Here is a 22,263-nt window from a genome sequence, read left to right on the forward strand (position 1 = left end):
ATCGTGATTGGACAAAATTGCTGATATTTCAGATTTCTGAATAAATAGTGCCCACTATTTATTAACAGACACACTAAAATACACAAAGAAATCGTATTGTTAAGTTTTGAAGCTAGAAATTACAGGATATATTAAGAAATGTAATTTACGTTTTTCGTTTTTTTTGTGAAAAAATGATGAAAATGTAGTGTGTTTCTAGCTTTTGTAAGTGTTAATTTGCATAATAATATAACTTAAAATTAAAGTAAAATCTGTTTACTTTTTGGCACGTGTTCCTCTTTTCCTATTTACTTCGTGTTAAAATGACCTCATTTAACGCTGTTTTGTTTACCACATTGTTGCCTAGGAATGTATCCCTCGCATTAAGCGGTGTCTTACTGTACATAACTTTTCAGTACAGTATTTTGTAATCTTTATGCAAGTAATCCATTATTTACTATTTTGCTTATATAATGATGAATATATCCATATGGTAATTTGCTTTTGTTATTGTTAAAAATGATAACTTTTATTAGTATTGATGAACTTGGTTTATATGATAGGAGTGCTTTCTACACGTCTGATTTTGTCAGCAGTATCAATGCTTGATAATCTTTCCTTGCTTCACTTACATAGAATGAAACAAAATTAACTTAAAAAAATTCAAAAACTAGTAAGCCAACCTAGTTCCCAATCAGTGAAGCAAAGATTGTATTAACTGTTAGGGGGAAAAAACAGTAATAATAAATATATTTTGGAACAAAGCAAAATTAAAAAAAAACTTATCCAATTATGAAAAAAAAACTGTTTTTTTTTTTCATAATTGCAATATATGTATAATTCTATATTATTAAATAATTTCATATCTGATTTGGCAATTTCATTTCCTACAGTAATAATTAAAATCATAATTTAAGTTTAAATTTATTATCTAATCTGAAAAAATTAATTAAAAAATAACTTTTACAGCACGTTTATCATAGAGAAACAGCCTCCACAAGTGATGAAAACAAATACTCGATTTACAGCAACTGTTCGTCTTTTAGTTGGTGGAAAGCTAAATGTTCATATGACACCACCTCAAGTTAAAGTTACAATAATTAGGTAAGAAAATTATATAAAATTTACCTAAATATATAATAAGTAAATATTTTAATATATATATATATATATAATATATTTATGTATATAAAAATACTACAAAATAGAACAAAAACACATATACATTGTCATAAGCATAAAATTAAATGAGCTTTTTTTTTTTTTTTAAAGTCAAAAATTAAATATTTGAAGTTAAATATTTTTAAAAATCTTAAGTTAATTAAAAATTTAAAATATGGACTGTGGAATTACAGTCAGTCTAGTTAGTATTAAATTAACATCAAATTTTGTAATAACTCTATGAATTGTATAATTATAATCTAAATAATTACTGTATAAGTATATATAGTTTACAGAACACTAATAATAGATTTTATTTAAAATATAATTAAAATATAAACTTATTTTCATTTATTCATCTGAATACATCATCATTAATGCATTATATGTAATATACAGTCAAGTTGGAATTAGAGCACCAGAGGGAAATACAAAAATTTCGAATCATGGGTTTTTAAAATTCTAAAGTAATTTTCTTCCAGTGACTAGTGTTTGGCAGTACTTCCTATTCTTTATTGATATATTTTATTGTTACTTTCTCTTTAACTTCTTTATTTAATTCAACTTATTAAGCTATAATAAACTTTGGAGGGTACCTTGCTTAGAGATTGTGTAAAAACATAGCTAGACAATTTTTCTATGTGGACTCAAATGTCACTGAAAGTATGAAACAATAAAATTTTATCCATGTTCTAGATGGTAGAACAATGAATTTTGAGGAATATCCAAAGTTCATACATTATATAAATCAGTTGCTATATACTACTCTCTTGCCATATAGTTAATTAATACAGTGGTACTTCACATATTGAATTTAATTCATTGAACAGGCCATTCAAACTCTGAATCATTTGAAGTCTAACTCAATTTTCCTATTAGAAATAACGGAAGTGACTTAATCCATTTCCAGACCTTAAACATTACTCATTTTGATAAACTTAAACAGCAAGGATACATAATTTTAGATAAAAATAACAGTTATGCCTTAAACCAGGGGTGGCCAACTTTTGTGCACATAAGATCTACTTTTTATCGTAAAAATGTGTCGCGATTGACTTGTTGTCATAGGCATAGTCTAAGTGGGGAGGGGGAAGTGTGAAATACATACTATGTTTATACACTGTTTCAGTACGAAGTGCACTCATTGCTTATGAGTCGAGTCATAACTGCATGCATACAGTTGCGTTCGGTTAGAAATATAATACATTAAGTCAAGACATCGCTAGCGATCGACCAAAATTGGCTTGGTGATCGACCGGTCGATCGCGATCGACTTGTTGGCCACCCCTGCCTTAAACAATAAATTAAAACATGAAAACAAATAAAATAAATAAATATTTTATAATAAAATAAAAATTGCTTTAACTGGTCTTGTATCTTTGATTTTGGCATCTTAACCACAGTTTCCAGATTGTCTATATGTTCACTTTCAAGTGTTGCAATAACTTCCATTTTCATCTCAATTGTTGATATTATAACTTTCTTCCTAAGCTTTGTTGCTTCCATGTCCTTCTTGGATGCCATAGTTAATCAGCAAAGGTTATATTGGATTGAACAAAGTTTTTGTGTAATACCAGTAGTTACTTCTAACTGAATTGAGCATCTGTGTTAACAGTTATGAAATTTAGCATGTTATTGCTAATTTGAGATTGTATTCTTTGTTTAGAAACTTGTTTTAAAATTTTTACTTTACATTTCAACTTTGATTTTATTCAAACAAATTTTTTAGATAAAATGCATATCAGGCATATTAAGCTTTGAGTTGGAAAGGATTTAATGTCATACAAAAATTTGTAATATATCTGAGGATGATGCTTTTAAATTTCAAACATATTCAACATGTTATTCTGATCTCTTTGTATCTGTTGTCTTATTTTGTATGCTATTCTTTACTTCACATCTGGATGCATAAGTAGACACTGGGCATCTTTAACATCACTCTTTATTAAGGAATATCTTACAACCCTGATACTCTTGGTCTGTAAGATATTTCTTAATAAAGAGTGATGTTAAAGATGCCCAGTGTCTACTTATGCATCCAGTTGTGAAGTAAAGAGTAATTAAAGAAGACATGATTTCAGAATAAGTCAGTTACTTTGTATGCTTTATGCTAGTGCACGTATCACTCTGGATTAAAGACAAAACAAAATGATCTTGAGAGAGAGAATTTTCAGAATAATTCTGTTTATTTTACAATATGCATTTCACTCATAATAGGTTCCTTTTCATTCTTAATATTTACATAGATCCTTTTTTTTTTAGGTTTTATAGGTATATGCATATGTTTTTTTAATTTCATAATAAAAACATCACAACACACAAACACTTGTGACAAAACTTTATCAAATAAGAACATTTTAACTATGACATAAACTCAAATGAATATTTGTACAATTCAATTCAACTTCCAGAAAAATTCATGAAAGCATGAGTTTACAATACAATTATACTCGAAAAGGATTTACTAACAATACCCATCTTACACATCTGCATTATCTATTTCATGGAGTTTTGTCATGTATATTTGTTGTGATATTTTTATTATGAAATTAACAATACATATGCATATGCCTACAAGTTGTAAAAAATGGATCTGTATATTAAGATTGACGAAGGACGTGTTATGTCTGATTTGCATATCATAAAATAAATGCATAGAATTATTTTGAAAATTGTTAATCAAGGTCTTTCTGTTTGTGTTTAATTCAGTGTGATAAGTGTGTTTTTTTTTGGGGAAAATGCACTAGCATGAAACATACAAAATATTCAATGTAGTTTAAAAAGTTCCATTTAGGAAGTTTTGAACTACAGGATATATATTGTTTGTGCTTCAAGCACATTTGTTCACTTCATGTGAAGTTCTAACTTAGAAGCATCATTCAAACTTTCAGGCAAATTTTTGTTAAATTTATCATTGAAGTTTGAGGCATCACTGTACATGAAAATTTTTTACAAAAGAAAAATAAAATATCTTGTTGATCCACAAAGAAACTTCAAGGCTTATTAAAAATAAATTTATATAAAATACTAATTTTTAAATATAATACATCATTAATATAATTAGAATGTTGTGCAAAAACTTCTGTTAAATTACAGCTAAATAGAAGTATCAACAGAGTATATTATTGTCCTATAATTTATATATAATATATAATCAAGCTATGTTGTTTTTTTTATTAACTACTGTGTTGCATTTACATACATAAATCTTTTAAAAAGATGAAAAGATTTTTGTCTAATAACAATTTGTTTTACAGTGAATCTCAAGCAATTGCCTTATTAAAAAATGATAAAGTAGGAATGGGGTAAGTCACATTTATCATATTTGTGATGTTTTAAAATTATTAACTATATAAAACTGAAAAACTGGGTTCTGTCATGGTATGCCAAAAACAGCCACTAGGGGTGCCCCTAGCTATTATTTAAATTAACAATATAAATTATTTTATATTTTTACAGTATAATAATCAGCATATTATTATTTTTATTTGTAATTTACTATGCCCCAATGCCTGCATCAGGCCTTTCAACTGGTTATAAATAATGGCAATTTTAAAATTATATAATTATTAATATTTATATTCTATTCTACAGTATTAAAATTTAAAATTTTTACCTATAATATAATGTAAACTGATAGATTGTTAAATTGTTATTAACTGCATAATTATAATTGTTCTTAATTCTAAATTAAATTTGTTATAATAGAGATAATTTTAAAGATGGAGGAGACTATATCTTTTAGAAACTATTCAAACTAATAATAATTTTGATTTATTCTGCATTTATTATTGTAACTGAATTTTGAGATTTCAGACTCTAAGAATTTGGGATATTTATAGTTTTGTATGCAAATTATTAGTTGCTTCTAAATCAAGCAACTAATGTAAACTAAACTAATTTTTTTTGTATGTTTATAATAATATCTTAAATTAAAGAAACTAAATTTAGATGTGTTCTCTAATTTTATATATTATTTTATATTTATGAAAAACTATTTATCATTTTTCTCTTATGGAGACATTTTTTAGTAATTGTTTATTTAGTAAATTGATTGTGAACTGTAAATATTAAATGTTATATATAAGATTTAAGTTTGATTATATAAATACAAATTTGAAAGCATCTTTACGTCTATAAAAATAATATGAAACTTGTTAAATTTTAATTGTAAATATAAATTTTTTTACATGTTAAAAATGTATATTCTGTAGTTTTTACATTATGCATTAATTTGTAATACACACTATATCTGTATATTTTCTTATTTCAGAGATGCAAGTGGAGAAATATTAAATAATACAGGTACTATGGAATATCATCAAGCAACAAGACAATTGAGTGTTAGTTTTAGAAATATGGTAAGAAACAGTTAAAATGATTTTTTTCTATATCATATCAATTACTATTTAATTAGTATCATACAGTTGTTTACACTAATAATGATATGCATTTAATTGATGATATTGTATAGATTTTGAAGTAAGTGATTGCATTTATATTTTAATATTTTTTTGCTTATTAATTTTTTAGTTATTTTGGCTATAATGTTTTCATATAAATTTTTGTTGAATGAAAATTAAAAGGGTTGATTAGTTATAAAATAAATCATTTAAATATAATTCTGTTAATACAATAGAGCATCAATTATCTGAACACCGATCAACCAAAACAGCGGTTAAACGAAAGTGTTCCAGTTGGACTCTGTCCGGACTTGTCATTCTGAATCGAACGTTTTTGATATAAAAACATAAAAATGTTTTAAATATAAAAACAAAAAAAAATTATACTTTAGAATTTTTTGTTTTTATATTTTTCAATATATTTATTTTGTTTGTACAAAATAAAGAAATAATTTTTAACAATACAATAGCCACAATTATTATTATAAAAATTTTCATTAGGCTTAAACATTGATGAAAATTCAATGCAAAGTGACATGCAACAGAGAGAAATTTCAACATGGGATATATTAATATACTACTATTATTATTGGGATATACTAATATACTATATTAACACGTTGACTGCCATCTACGAGATGACTCGTAGTTACCGTTTCTGCCTAGGACGCCACCTACGAGTTATATCGTAGTTTGTTTCCTTGCCATATTTGTGCAGCTACGATGTAATTCGTAGTATATCAGTGTAAATATGAATAGATAGCTTCAGGGGCAAGAACAAAAAATCAAGTTTGGCTTACATGAACAGAACATTTATTAATTAATGAACAGAAAATATAATCATAAAAAGTTTATTCAAAATCAAAAGCAAAACAATATTTTTATTGTTTGTGATAATTTATAAAACAAAAATATAAATTTAAACGAACAGAAAATATTATAAAATGTTTATTCAAAATCAAAAGCAAAACGATATTTTTATAGTTTGTGATAATTTTTAAAACAATCTTCTACGCAAAGGGCTGGCTTCTCAAGACAGATTGGACAGAAATAACGCGTTTCTCGGCGTTTTTTAGCTTTGGTACAAATTCGACATGGCTTTGTCGGATGTTGTTTTTTCTGAGTAGATGGGATACTCTGTAAATAGTGAAGCTTCTGCAATTTAATTTTTTTTGAAACTGGTTGAATCTCTTCTCCAATCAACGCTTTGACGAATGCTTCTCTAAACTTTTAGTTTAGAGAAGCATTCGTCATAATGAGAAGCATAAGTTTTATTTTAGAGAAAAAGAGAAGCATAAGTTAGCTTATAGAGAAGCATAAGTTTTATTTTAGAAGAAGTTGCTTTTTGAAAGAGTTTGTGTGCATTATGTATATATATTTCTATAATATGTAATGCAACCTTTTTGAGCCATCTAATAGTCTTTCTTAGAGCTGTGTAGTACGATAGCATTTGATCTGATCGTCAATGCCAGACGTTCCATGATTATAATCTCGAATTATATTCGGTTTCGTCGAACATTTTCCATTGCGATTGAACACCTCTACCATTTCAACAACGTGCATGTTTGAAATGGTAAGGACTTCTCGTTTGTCTTTCCATTTACATACAGTAACAGGACCATTTCGCTGCCAAATAAACTCCCCCATCCTCACCAAAAATTTTGTCAGATTCTGAATCACTTAGATTAGTGTAGTAATCAAGTTGTTTTTTAGTCAGTGGTCTTTTCTTATCCATTTTGGGATATTTATAATTTGATTATAAAAATAAATAAAAAATAACACTCTCAAAAAAGACGTAAATGTGATGTGCTCGCCTCTATATCCGATTTATTACTAATGAATTTAGACGCACATCTCCGATTGGCTGTAGCGAAGTGACAGGACGAATCGTGTCTGTGCACGAATTAACTCGTAGTTTGGCTTTAGCGAAGAGCTTTCTGTTACATAAGCCAACTACGAGATAATTCGTAATACCTTTATTTTAAGAAAAACACATTTTATATGCTATTTGATTATTACTATATACTCTGATTAGAGTTTTTAATAATATAATATAATTAAATTAAGTTGGCGTTTTACAACAGAATCCTAAAAAGTCACGTGGCAGTCAACGTGTTAATAATGTATTTTTTTGTATTTAATCGGTTATCCGAAAAATCGATTTTCCAAACAACTCCAGTCCCCAATTGATTTGGATAATCAATGCTCTACTGTATTAGCAATATACTTAAAATATCAAGTTAAATAAATGTACAGCTTTCACGGGTCCAACATAACGTTTAATTCTATAATACCCACGAAAGGTGTACAGTACATTTATTTAAATTGATATTATACAACTCCAGTAAGCATTTCTTTATACTTAAAATATAATGAATTATAAGAATTTTTGCAAAAATTTTATTTTTGTTATTCATATGATGAAAATCAGTCAAGAAGAAAAATTTGATTTGTAGGTTTAAGTAAATTTATATTAAATTTTTAAGAATAAAATATAAAATGCTTTTGAAGATTTTGTTGTTTTAATGATATTGATGTATAATTAAAAATTTATTATCTGTTAAGTTAATCGGTGGTAGAAATTAAATATTTATAGAAACAATGCACCTAACATATTTATTACTAGCCATAAAATTGTAATTGCTTTTACTTTTCTGGCTGTTAAAGTAACAGACAGAAGATATTGTATTTGGTCAGATTTTAACCTTTCGTGTTTTTTGTGTTTCTCGACAATTTCAAGGGTACCTGATAACAGAAACAAGAAAAAATAAAAATTCTGTGTTGTGTTACGAGTTGGCTCAGCAAACAGTCTGCCTTGATGGGAGACAGAGACTTGCTTTTCCTGCAATCTGTCAGGATGACATGAGAAGGGTTTGCACATATGTGGATAGCAGTGCTGGACGCTGAGACTCGCACAGATACTGGAGTGACAAAATTAATTGCATTTAATAAGACAAAAAATGTACTTATAGAGGTAGTGCTGTCTGGTCAAAAGACGTCACACAAAAAGGAGAAAGTTCATTTCTGATGACTGTTGGTAGATTTGGAGATTGGAGGGATGGAGAAGTCATCATTGGGAAGTTGAGTTCCTAGTTCCTTTCATCTTCATTAAGATAGCTGGGTCTTCTCTTTTCTCAGAATCTCTTATGGTCTGGGTCGCTGTGACTGGCATTCTCGATCTCAACCTCTCTGTATCTTTGAGATTTTCAGCTTTTATTCCCAAATTTCTCAGTTTTTGGTTGGTCCAAAACAGCACTCTCCTGTAACTCTGTTGGTCCCCATCCTGTATCCAGGGACAGGATTTGGGCCATCGGGGTTGTCAAACACCCCTGCCCGGACCACTTCTTCTGGGGTCAGGTCACCCGACTGTTCCGTAAATTACCGACAATGTATTTTTCTCTACCTTGGAGAAAATTCTCTTCTTATGGTCCCAGCCACTGCCTTCTCCAAGGAAGTGTTCACTTTTGCTGCTTGGTGGTCATTTTACATAGAGTTCAAAGATTTCCCCGGCGGTTGCTCTCCTACCCTCTCTTGTGACTGGGGATGTGACAATTAAATCATATATCCTGATTCTTTGTAGCTCTGGTTCTGTTTATGAAAATAATTCACTGGTTTATTGACTCTTAATTCAACAGCCAACCTTTGGTACATTTTGGAGATTTTAAGTTGAGGGAGGAGATAGAAGTGACTATATTTTGAGTGGGGTCAGACTTAATAGTATTTGCATTCACAATTTTTTTTTTAAACTTCATTTCTATCCAAAAAAATAAGGATTTTCTTCTTGTAAAAATTAATATTAAAGTAAAAAATAAAAGGAACATGGCCAACATTACAGTAGAGAGTCATTAATCGGAACGCCGGTAATCGGCACGATTTTCAGTCGGACTGTGTCGTGCTGAATCGAACGTTTTTGATACTAAATTTACTTCTAAAGTATAATTTTCATGTTTTTTATATTCTTCAATATATTTATTTTGTTTGTACAAAATGAAGAAATAATTTTTAACGATACGATAGCCTCGATTATTATTATAAAAATTTTCGTTAGGCTTAAAATCAACAAAAATTCAACACGAAGCGACACGCGACGGAGAAAAATTTGAACATCGGACAGGTTAATATATTTTTTCGTACATAATTGGTAATCGGAACAAATGACTAATCTGAACAACCCCAGTCCACAATTGATTTTGATTAACGACTCTCTACTGTATTTACATTTAATAAATAAGAATATAAATACCACTTTTTCACACAGGTAAACACCTTGCTTTAGTTCTTCTTTTTTTCTGTTACACCATCAGCAATCCTTAAACTTCACAAAGTTATGGAGAGACCTTCCTTTTTAGGCTACTGCCTCTGCGGAAAAATTTTTATTTATTAAATGTAAATAACGCCGGCTACGTTCCTTTTATTTTTTACTTAAATGTAATATTATGATAATGGTAAAGAACACCAGAGGACGCTCTACCTGTTTTTATATTTTTACATTTTTTTTGCGGAGGCAGTAGTCTAAAAAGGAAGGTCGTCTCCGTAACTTTATGAATTTTAAGGATTGCTGATGGTGTAACAGCGAAAAAGTTGTATTTATATTTTTATTTATTAAATTAATATTATATTGTAAATTATTTTTTAATAACTGATAACAAACACAATATTAAATTTGAGTCAAAATGTTTCTCCTATGATGGTCCCCCTATAATATTTTTAAACTGAAATATTTTGTTTTTCAAAAAAGTATAGAAATTTACCATAATTTTACAAAATTGTTCCTGTTAAAGTTTTGTTTGTTAAATTTTATATTGTTGTATGATTGAAAATTGAATGTGTATAAAATCTGTATAATTTGAAAATATCTAATTTTGATGTTGGAATTTTTTTTGTCTTGTTTCAAAACTTAATTTGATATTCTAATTAGCTATAAAAAATTACCTTGTTTTTAATTTTTTTTAAAATTATTTTTCTTTCTATGTATCAGTTGTAAAAATAAATTTTGTACATAAATATCACACATCAAATTTATTTACTATGATGATAATATATTTATATTTTAAAATCCTGAAATTTGAAAATAAGTTTAATTAATGAAATTTATTATAACAAAATCTAATACTTAAAAATATTTTACAGCAATTACGGAAAATTAAAAGAGCAGAGAAGAAAGGAACTGAAGTAAGTAGATTTCTGTTTAAAAGTAATCAGTGTTTCATAATTTCTTATTTCAAAAGTTTTTTTTATTAGAACACATTTTTTGATGTAAATATATTAATTTGAATTAACTTTATGGATAAAAACCATTGTATTTTTCAGTAATAAATAAAACTGACTTACATTAATTCTTTACTTGTAAACAGTTTTTGGGGTATATATAATATTTTGTTTAATACTCTTGAATTTTTGCTTATAACTAGCTATCTAAGAATTTTATGATGACTTACCATGTGCAAACAATATTCCATTCACGGAATATTTTTAATAAAAATTTGCTTTCTGTCCTTTTGAAATGTAATTGTTATCAAGCTTCTATATTTGTTTCTTGTTTGAGGACTTGTCACTCTTTTTGAGGAATGTTTTCACTTAGACAGCAAGAGAACTTTTATTGGCTGTTCTTCTTTATTAAGTAATCATTTTAGACAGTTTCAACTGTCTTCAGTTTTAAGTAGATGCTTTTTGGGTTACAAGTTCTTTCAGAAATTTACTGAAGGCTACACTTTTTCTATTTATTAAAACCCCCAAAGATGAGAATGTATTTGAGACCATTTCTAAAGATATACAGTCAAACCTTGGGTTATGAATGCTTTGGTTTATGAACAAAATTTTGAATGCCATACTTGCTTCAGTTGCCATACAATAACTCAGTTTCCAAACAAGCTACTTGGCAAAGCCACCCACCGATGGTCAACTTCGTATACATCCTATGTTAAAGAAAGTAGAAGGCCTGACCATACAATGACTGGACTACCACTTCAGCAGTTAGTGGTGCTGAGATTGCCTTGTAACAAATCATCGATGACAATATTATTTAAATTACATTTCAATGTGCATGTGGGAAAGATACTATTTCTGCTTTTTGATATGTTCCACAGTCAAATTTAAACATTAATAAACATGGCATTACTTGACATTCACATAATATAAATGGAATTCAAGAATTTGTGTTTAAATATGCTTAAATTAAATTATATTACAAAAATTTAATAATATAATATAATATACATAATAATAATAATCATAATTATTATTATTACTAATACTAGTTATCCACTTAATTAAACAATAAATAAATTTGAAAATAAAATAATAATTAATATTGGCCTTTCCACTAAAACTAAAAATAAGATAAATCAAAATCAAATCAGTTGAAACACAATATTTGAAAAAGTTTTGATAAAGTACTTGAACACTAAACACAAATGCTTTTTTTAGCAATAATATATTTTATTCAAGCAAACATTTTCATCCCCTTTTACAAGATTGTCAGGTGTTAACATATAAAACTGTCAGTTTAAACCTAATTGTATACGATAAAACCTGATGTAGACCTATGAAAGCGATCAAAAATGTTTGTTTGAATAATATAGTGTTGCTGAAAAAAGTGTTTAAGGTATTGTTGAATCTAGGTTAGTTTCAGCTTTGGTAGAAGTGTTTTTATATTTAATGATGTGATATACGGGTGTTGAGGCAGTGAAATCCACTCCCTTGACACCAAATGTGAGATCTGGGGCTGTGTTACTCCGCTCACTTTGTACAAGATGGATGATTTTACCTTTGTTCCAAAGATCATTGAGATTTTTTTTAACGTTAGGAATCTGACACCAGTTAGAATAGTTAATTTTTATCTCATTCTAACTCTTGATAACAAGAATGTCTTAATTTAAATTTAGTCAGAGTGGTATTATTTTAGAGGAGGAAGCTGATGATTTAAAAATGGAAGTAGGCATTAAACAAATTTTAAGGATTAACTATATTTATTTATACAAAGAAAAATAATGATAAAGATTACAAAATAACATACTTGATTTAATGAATATTAAAATAACTCTGTATGGTGAGTGATTGGTTAACAAACATAATCCGTTCCAAGGCCATGTTTGCTACCCGAATTGTTCGTTAACCAATTATCAATTTACCATTGATTTTTATGGACATTTGATTAATTCGTTTTGGAGACCTCAAAAAATAAAAAATTATATACTTTCTTGCTATGTTTTTTATATGTAATAATAAAATTACATATATATATATATATATATATATATAGTCTTGGATTTTTATAAGTCGTGTTTATTTTCCATTTGTGGGACGTTAAAGACTCTGTCCAATGTTGATTTCTTCTCTCTCTTCTTCAGGATTTTTCGGAAGTAATTAATAGCATTGTTGTTGTAGAGATCTCCAAGCCTATTAACCTCATTCTGGTTTGGATGCCATTTGGATGACTTGTTCTTTTATCCTATAACTTCTTGAAAAGATCTTTAATAGCAGATGTTGGCATTGGTTATGTTTTGTCTTCCTATTTTTCAGAAGAAAACATCTCACTAAGTTTCTTGGTGTTCTTTGTTCAAGTATTCTTGCAGTTTTTCTGTCGTCCGATCAGTTTCCATTATGAGCTCTTCAATGTTCTTTGTTTCTCAGATGTGATTTTCATAACTCCTTTAGCTGCTTGAGTCTTCTTGATATCTTTCTTAGAAAAGATTGTGCCTACTGTAGACCTGTTCAAGTCATACTGCCTAGCAACATCAGACATCTGCCCACTGTCTACCTTGGCTATTAAACCCTGCCTGCTTGACAGTCTCATGAAGATTATAAAAAAAAAATCTTTGTGAGAAAGGTAAACAAAAGGCTGGAATTACAAGGGAGAGTTTCAAAGTTCAAAGGAATACCATCTGATCGCATTGGGTTGAGGGTCAATGTCGACATCTCCTAAACTCTGAAATGTTTTTAATTGTCATCTGGAGACAAGGGAAGACCAATTGGTATTCACTATTTTACATCACTACTTCTTGTGTTTCAAGTGAAATAAAATACAGTAATGCGTCATTTATCCAAATCAATTGGGGACTGGGGTTGTTCGGATAACCGATTATGTACGAAAAAATATATTAACCTATCCGGTGTTAAAATTTTTCTTCATTGCGTGTTGCTTCGTGTTGAATTTTTCTCCATTGCGTGTCACTTCGTGTTGAATTTTCGTCTATTTTAAGCCTAACAAAAATTTTTTAAATAATAATTGAGGCTATTGTATCATTAAAAATTATTTCTTCATTTTCTACAAACAAAATAAATATATTGAAAAATGTAAAAACAAAAAAAAATGATACTCTAGAAGTTAATCTAGTATCAAAAACGTTCAATTCAGCACAACACAGTCGGACTGGAAAACTTTCGGTTGACTGGCTTTTGGATAAACGACGCTCTACTGTATTTTGAACTAAATTAATTTTTTAAAACATTTTAAAACATTAAAATGTTTCCCAATATAATCTCTGTTCTCAAAATGGTGTATAATTTTTGTGGTAATTGTGATAGCAAATTTTTCTACAAAAACAGGAATTATCTGTATTTGCTTGTAGTAAAGATTTAATATGTATCTATGAGATGTGATCCTACTTTACAAGGAAGGTAGTCTTTCTACGGAGGACTTAGGATCATATTTTTTTATTATTTCTTTTTTTTTTGCTAATGTTTTTCATTTTCCTTTTGAGTTGTTTTAGTTTTTTTATATATTCAATGTCTTATTTTCTGTTACATCATACAAAAGCACAGTAATACATTGCTGTATTTGTTTGTTAGTTTTATTTTTTGTCTGTATTTTGTGAATTTGACCTGTTGGAATTCTAAATACAGTAATACCTTGGTTTTCATTGACTTCAGTTATCATTGGTTTTGGTTTCTGTCGATTTTTTTTAATGAAAAATTTGTCTCGGTTTTCGTTCATTGCCTCGGATTTCGTCGGCGTGCCCAAGTGACCTTGCTGCTAATTTTGCGAAAACAAAGGGCAACCCACACGTTTTCCGGATCAGTGGGGTGTTATTTCTCATTCTGTGAGAATTACTCCATGGCCCTCCATTGCCCAATGTTTCTGTTCCCTGAACACTGGGAGTTTGGTTGTGGGTTCATGCTTTGCCAGGACAGGCTGGTCACATGGAGTTTTCCAGGTTTTCTCCACATCTGTAACGCCTGAATAGCGGCCAGTTACCCTTAAACGGATTTCCCGGACCATCATAAATGCATACAACTGCTATTACATGACAATTATGTCACACTTTACCATGGGGCGATATAGGATAGAAGCTCATGTCCAACTAACTTCTACAAGACAAGACATTACCCTGTGCGTCTAGCCAAACAATTCCATTGCTTTCCTTTAGATTAGTTTTTTTATATTAATTTCTTATTGCTTTTAGTATTTAATGCTATATTAATTCTCTATAAAATGTGTTTTTGGTATGTATTTTGGACTGTCTAGAATGAATTAATTGGATTTACATTGATTCGTATGGAAATAATTGCCTTGGATTTTGTCAATTGTTTTAGGGTGAATTATCGACAAAAATCAAGGTATTACTGTATTTCTAGAGATTGCACATATCCCTGCATTCAATGAGGCTTCCATTTCTGAGTACAGTTCTTTTTGTTTAGTATTCGTTTTTTTAATGTGACGTTTTCTACATTTGTATAGATAAAATTTCATTAGTATGTTGGTGGAATAAATGTATAAATTTGTAATAGATGATTTAGTTATGTGGATGTATAGAACTTTGTTATGCACATAAATGAGACTGGATACTTTTTTAATGGAATAAAATGAATTTTTAAATAATAAACTTATGATTGATTTGTGATTATTTCAGTCTGTGATGGATGAAAAATTTTCCTTGTTATTTCAATCTCAGTTTAAAGTTGGTGGTGGTGAATTAGTATTTCAAGTATGGGTAAGTTTGTTTTATTATTATTATTTTTTTTTTTGTTTATTTTAAATTATTAAAATGTATTTCTCCATTCATATAGAATTATTTAGTAAAATTAAGTTATGTGGAATTGTTTCTAATATATTTATTTCAGCTAGTTTTTAATCAGAAATTTGATATTGAACCAACTTCTCGCACAATCTCTGGGAAGGATAAATCAACACACTAAAACCTTTTTTATATCCCAGGACAAATAGCTTTAGATAAAAATTAATGTTTTCGACCAAAACTTGGTCTTTGACAGGCTATTGACCAGTATAAAATTCAAAAACTTGGATTTGAACAACGTGTTCAAAATTATTGGAAACTAATTTTCACCGTACATGCTACTGAAGTGATAAAAATATTGTTACAATGGGTTGATTGGAAAGTAATTTTGTTTTTTTTACCACCAGAGGGATTAGTTATTTTTTACCCACTAATTTCATTCTAAATTTTATTGCCATTATATATTTTGACAGCTGACATTTCAAGGCTTATGTATATTTTTTTTGTCCCATCAAATATGGAAAATCAATCAAAAGGCAAAACAAGCCTTTTTGGCATGTTTTGCCGTTTTATTACTGAAAAAGTAAGAATGCTGTTCAAGCAAGAAAAAAATTGTGTGACGTGTATGGAGATGATGTGCTGGCAGACTGACAATGCCAAAACTGCAAAAGTTTGTTTCGGCAATTTCAATATTGAAGATGCACCATGCTTTGGAATGCCAGTTGAAGCTGATGAAGACAAAACAAAGTTATTGATTGAAGCAAATTGCTGAATAACAACACAGGAAATCACTAAGAGATTAAATTTAAAGAAATATAGACTTACATAAAAAAATAATTTAAGAGTTTTTTTTTATTCTTTTGTTTCACAAACTAATCCAGAGGGCCTTTTTATGCTCTCTTTTGAGTGGTAAAGGGCCTTAAACCACAAAAAAAAAACTAATCCAGAAGTAACAGTCAAAAAACGTGAAGAAAAAGTTCTTCCAAGACATCAAAAATAGAATATTAAAAATGATCACAAAATTAAAACCTGATCAAAATCTGACCTTTTATTAGAGGCTATGGCCCTTTCACAATAAAAACATTGATTAAAAATTTCCACAATATATACTGTCTTGTAGCATATTTAACTGAGATTAAATTTGTCAAATTCAACCATTTGTGTGATCAAATGGTTGAATTTGACATGAAACGACTTGATAAGCTTGATATCTGGGTTCCATGTGTTCTTAAAGAAAGAGATTTGCTCCATCGCATTGACATCTGTGATTTGCTTCTCAAACGTCAAGAAAATGATCTATTTTTGAAGTGAATCGTAACTGGTGACAAAAAATGGATTGTTTATAACAATGTCAAATTCATGTGATTGTGGAGTAGAAGAGTTGAGCCAGCTCAAAGCACTTTGAAAGCCAATATTCATAAAAAAAGTAATACTCTCTATTTGGTTGGATTTTAAGAAAATTGTTTTTTTCAAGCTTCTAACCAGACAATTCCACAATTGAGTCAGAAGTGTATTGCCATCACCTGGACAAATTGAGTGATACCATCAAACAGAGAAGGCCAGAATTGATCAACAGAAAAGGTGTAGTGTTTCACCATGATAATGGCAGATGCCACTCAAGTTTGGTAACTTGTCAGAAGCTGTTACAGCTTTGATGGGATGTGCTATTACACCCACCATATTCTCAAGATCTGCACCCTCGGATTATTACTTGTTCCGGTCTTTACAAAATTTTTTAAACTGTAAAACATTCAAATGAGGAAGTCAAAAATTACTTGGATCAGTTTTTTGTAAGCAAAGATCAGAATTTTTATGAGTTTGAAATCATAAATCATGCTACTACCATAAAGAAAGCAAAATGTATTGGACTGAAATGGTCAATATATAATTCCATAAAATATTCGTGTATTATAAGAAATTTTTTTCATAGGGATAAATGAAATTATTTTCCAAATAACCCAATATTAATAAAAAAATATTTGTTAAAAATACTTATTATAATGACTATTAATGATTGATTTCTTAATTTAAACAAATATTTCTTTGGAATACTGATTTGTATTGCAAATAATTTTTAATGCAAGAGAAATATAAATAAGTGTTTTTGAACTTTGATCATGCACATGACGACTTTCAGTTTCTATTTAAATGACATTAATTCCATTTAAGTTAGAATATTGTGTTATATATTTGAAATCTTGTTTGCCTGAAAATGATGAATATAAGTTTGTTGAATGTTCTAGCAAAAATAAAAACTGTTAATGCCACTCTCAAAGTTGGTTTTACTTTTATTAGTGTTTTTACTTTTATGGCTGTTATGTATATGTAACAAGGGAAAAAATATTGGAATTATTTCAAATTGAGCCTCTAAGTTTTTTGCAAATCTCCATGTTTTGAAATTTCTTGAACCCAAGAAAGAGGAAAAAAGGAAAAAAATTGTGTTGGTGTCTATTTTGTTTAATATCTCAGGATGCAGTAATCATTAAGAAATGAAATTTGGCATGGTACATTGTGTATAAGGACATTGGTCCTATTAAATTTTGGTGATTGTGTGGATAGGGAGACAGAGGGGTGTCATATCTCAAGGGGTCAGATTTAATGAAAATTATTTGTTATTAGCATTTAAAATCTATCACTACCCTGAAAATTAAGCCTTTTTGCCATTTGATGATGATAATTAAAAACAAGTTTTTTTTATAACATAATCTCATAAAAGATGGCACCATACACAATTTTATTTTATAAATATTGTAATTAAAAAATATATGAGATTTAAAAAAAATAACTCTTAACAACTGAGAAATTATGCAACTCATTGCTAGTTTTTTTATCATTAATTTTTAAAAAATATTGTCTTAAGAATTAAATTAATTTATTATATTTGTTTGTAAATCACTTGTGCTTATAGATAGATGCTGAATTACTAGACAATGAATTTATATATGCTTTAATTTGAATTTTTAGACGTTGTCCTTACCAGTAGTAGTTATTGTTCATGGCAATCAAGAACCACATGCTTGGGCAACAGTGACATGGGATAATGCTTTTGCTGAACCAGTGAGTAACATAAAATTAAAACTTAAATTATGGTAAAGTTTTTCATATGGTAAAATTTTATGAATATTTACATATATATTTTCAAATAAAAATCTATATTAAAGTAATTTTAGTATTTAATATTTAAAATAACATTCCTTTTAATATCAGTAACAAATACTTCAAATAATCATACTATTCATATTAAAATTGAAATTTATTTCACTTCTGTCCATTTTTATATATATATATATATAATGCATACGTAATGCTTGATTGCTTTATTTTATTTTTTTTGTTTGAAATAGGATTTTTTTCTGAAAAAATCTAAGTTTTTCATGAATATAAGTTCATTTGTAAAATAAGTAAATGTATTTTAAGTTGGTTATATAAAATGCATTTTATATATTTAAAAATGGTAAGTAATCTACATTACTGTTATGAGATTAATTTAAGCAAATTCATTAACTGCTTGGCAAATGTATCTAATTTGTATAATTGTGTTTTGGAATAGATCAGAAGAACAATTTTGTGTATTTATAAAAATTTCTATATATACTTGTTACAGTTACAAACATAAGTTCCTATCAGATTTTAATAACACTCCTTCAATTGCCATTTAATTACAAATATTAAATTTTATATGGGATGGCACCTAATGCTTTTCTCTAGGTCAAATTTTATTTGTAATATAATTATTACCAAATTATAGCACATTGATATAAGGCAGTAAGAAGTGTTATTGCAATGTATCTGGTCTACTAAGATGTTTATATTTTTTATATCAGATTTAAATCTATTGTTAGTTGCTTTTTTCCCATGTAACAGATATCACTTGATATTTTCTGGAATGATTGAAACTTATGATAAAGTTGAATTAATCCATAATCATGTAAGATTATGAAATTTTTCTTTTTCTAATTCTTACATACAAATTAGGTAAAAAGCTAAAATTAGGGGGGGAAAAGTATTTTATCATAATCAGTTTTATTTTAATATAAACAGATATGTTACAGTACAGTACTGTTGAAAACATGTGTTTTTGTCATATTTAATTTTAAGGGGTTTTATATTTTAGTAGACGTAAAAAAAATAGCAAATTTTGAATTCTTCTGAAATCTTTAAAAGGTTTGTTGAAAACATAACAAGCAAATAATAATAATATTATTATTACATACATATAAATGGATGAAACATATAAACATTTGATTTAGCAAAACATCTTAAATGCAGTATGTTTGTGTATAGAAATAAATAAATAATAATGAAAAGGAGTTGAATAAGTGAGGTTATTCATTGATTTTTAAAAGCACAAAACTAGTTTAAAAAGTAGTAGTGCAGCCTACAAAGTGAAGATTCATACAAATAGTTCTTCTTTATTTACAATAATTTTAAATGGTTGTCTTTATTGTTTTGAAGTTTTTCATTAATATTATTTTATTCTGTATTTTTAGTACATTGTTTATTGTTTTGTAATTTGTTCTTTATGAATAGCTTGTAATTCAAAACATTTTTTAGATAGATGCCATTAGCCACAATTTCAATATCCATTATTCTAATAAATTTTGTGTAGTGTCAGTGTTCAAAATTGTAGTGATGTTAAGCAAGGTTTGAATCTTCAAGATCAAGACAAAGAGCAGGATTTAATTTTCAAGACTAAGGTGCAAAATTCTGATACCTTCTGACATTCATTGTGAGAATTTTTAAAATCTTGCAGGTTAAAAAAGGCAAACTCCTTACATAAAATAGTGGGTTGTTTGCAAAGTTTGTAGCAAAATTTGAAAAAAATTTAAACCAATATGTTGGTAGAGAATTAACATTTTATTAAATAATATATACACTATTTGTTTCAATGATTTTTCACTATCTTCAGGATAGCTGCTTAATTTTTTTCAAAATACTTTTAATCATTTTTGGCAACAAATTCTTTAAAGTTGTTTTTGACTGTTCCTAGTGTACCTAATTTTTTCCTATTTAAAGAAGTTTTGCAAATACTAAAGAGATGATAATTGGATGTGCTATGTCAAGTGAATAGGAGAGATAGGTTAAAATCTCTCATTTGAGGTTAAGTAACTTTTTCTAGCACCTCCTTGACATGTGCGGTCTATCATTTTCCTGTTAAAAAAGGAAATCTTTCCTGTTGATTACTTTTGGTTGTTTTTTTAACTGTTTCATTTAATTGATTTAACTGGGAGCAATATTTATCTGAATTCAGTGTTTCATTGTTTGCCAGAAGTTCATAATAACAATCTCCTTCCAATCCCATAAAATACACAGCATAACTTTCTTTAGATGTAACCTAGTTTTTGGAGTGGATAGTTGGATGCTTCTCATTTTCACAAAATCTTTTTCATTTTACATTTTTGTATAGAATCCACTTTTCACTTCCTGTAATTATTAATTATTCACTTGAAAACCAGTTCATTTTCATATTAAGTACAGATCATATACAGACACTTCATTAAATGGGTTTTTTTATTCTGTGAAGTCATGCGATAGCCAAACCTCATAGTGAGTAACATAACCAAGACATTTCAAATGTCAACAGATGCTACTGTGCAAAAATTTTAAAAATATTGAAATCTTAAGTACTGTAACATAGGTTACTAACAGTTAATGTCTTTATCAGATTGTTATCAATAGCAGATGTTAGTTCAGAATGCTCTGTATCTTCCAGAGAAAAATTACAGCTTTGAAATGAGAAAACTACTTGCATATCATGCTTGCACTAACAGAATCATCTCCATAAACAACACATATATTTTATTTTTTGGGAGGTGCAGCATTTTTACCCTTGCAATAGTGGAAAAGCAGTAAATGTCAGAAATGCACTTTCTTGTCCACAGCTGAACTAATTTTTATGGTTTTTTGTTCAAATGATGCTTAAAAGTGACACTAATTTACACAGGGGTGCAAGAACAATAAAACATAATGCAATTAACAAGCTTGTCTGTAGTGTTTTTGACAAATAAGAAAAAGTTTCTAAACAACTCAGTATAATATAATTTACTAAAGAAAAAAGACTTTACTGTGGAAAAATAAACACTATTAACAAGCAATGCAAATTAAGATGGTAAGTACTGCTGTGATACTGTTGTACAGATTAACAAATCCTACAGCACTGAATATTTATAAAACTGAAATCATAGCAAAAATATAGATGTTTGCAAATATTGTAGTAATCTTAACAAGGAAAATAAAACACATTTCTTATAAAGAGTATCTGAGATGACTTTCATCTTAGGAAAACATTTGTATCAGAGGTTCATACTGTTACTATTATAAAATAATGTAAAATGACAAATAGTTAAAAATAAAAATTTGCATACCAGTATACTAGGTTGTTCAATAAGTTTTGGGTTTGATAAGAGATGGTGCTATTAGGTTTGTTGCTTTATTTCTCTAAAAATAGTACTATTTTTTTATGAACACATGTGAAGTTTCATGTAGATCTGTCAACTCATTTGTATATTTACAGCTGTTCAAAGTTGACATATCACTGTATTTTTTTACAGTGGAAAAAATTGAATATTGTGCAGTGATAAAATTCTTATTTTTGGAAGGTGTAGCACCAAAACAAATTCATGAACGATTGTTAAGTGTATAAGGACTCTTCACCTTCAATTAGAACATTAGAAAGATGGGTTGCTGAATTTAAACGTGGTCGTACAAGTCTTGAAGATGATCCACGTGAAGGACATCCAAGAAGTGCATCAACACCTGAAATC

The 22,263-nt window shown here is 28.3% G+C and overlaps 1 protein-coding gene across 5 annotated transcripts in view; it reads left to right on the plus strand.

Moving 5' to 3' along the window:
- The window catches only part of Stat92E (Signal transducer and transcription activator Stat92E), a 126,680-nt gene that overhangs the window by 68,072 nt on the left and 36,345 nt on the right, over window positions 1-22,263 (plus strand). For all 5 annotated transcript variants that reach the window (XM_067262426.1, XM_067262427.1, XM_067262428.1 and 2 more), the window contains 6 exons: window positions 949-1,083; window positions 4,398-4,445; window positions 5,414-5,501; window positions 10,674-10,715; window positions 15,395-15,475; window positions 18,464-18,556. In XM_067262426.1, coding sequence (XP_067118527.1) covers window positions 949-1,083; window positions 4,398-4,445; window positions 5,414-5,501; window positions 10,674-10,715; window positions 15,395-15,475; window positions 18,464-18,556 — 487 coding nt within the window. The remainder of the gene's footprint in view (window positions 1-948; window positions 1,084-4,397; window positions 4,446-5,413; window positions 5,502-10,673; window positions 10,716-15,394; window positions 15,476-18,463; window positions 18,557-22,263) is intronic.

This window comes from Centruroides vittatus, unplaced genomic scaffold (genome assembly GCF_030686945.1).
Source record: "Centruroides vittatus isolate TY-2023 unplaced genomic scaffold, ASM3068694v2 contig_1476, whole genome shotgun sequence".
NCBI lineage: Eukaryota > Metazoa > Arthropoda > Arachnida > Scorpiones > Buthidae > Centruroides > Centruroides vittatus.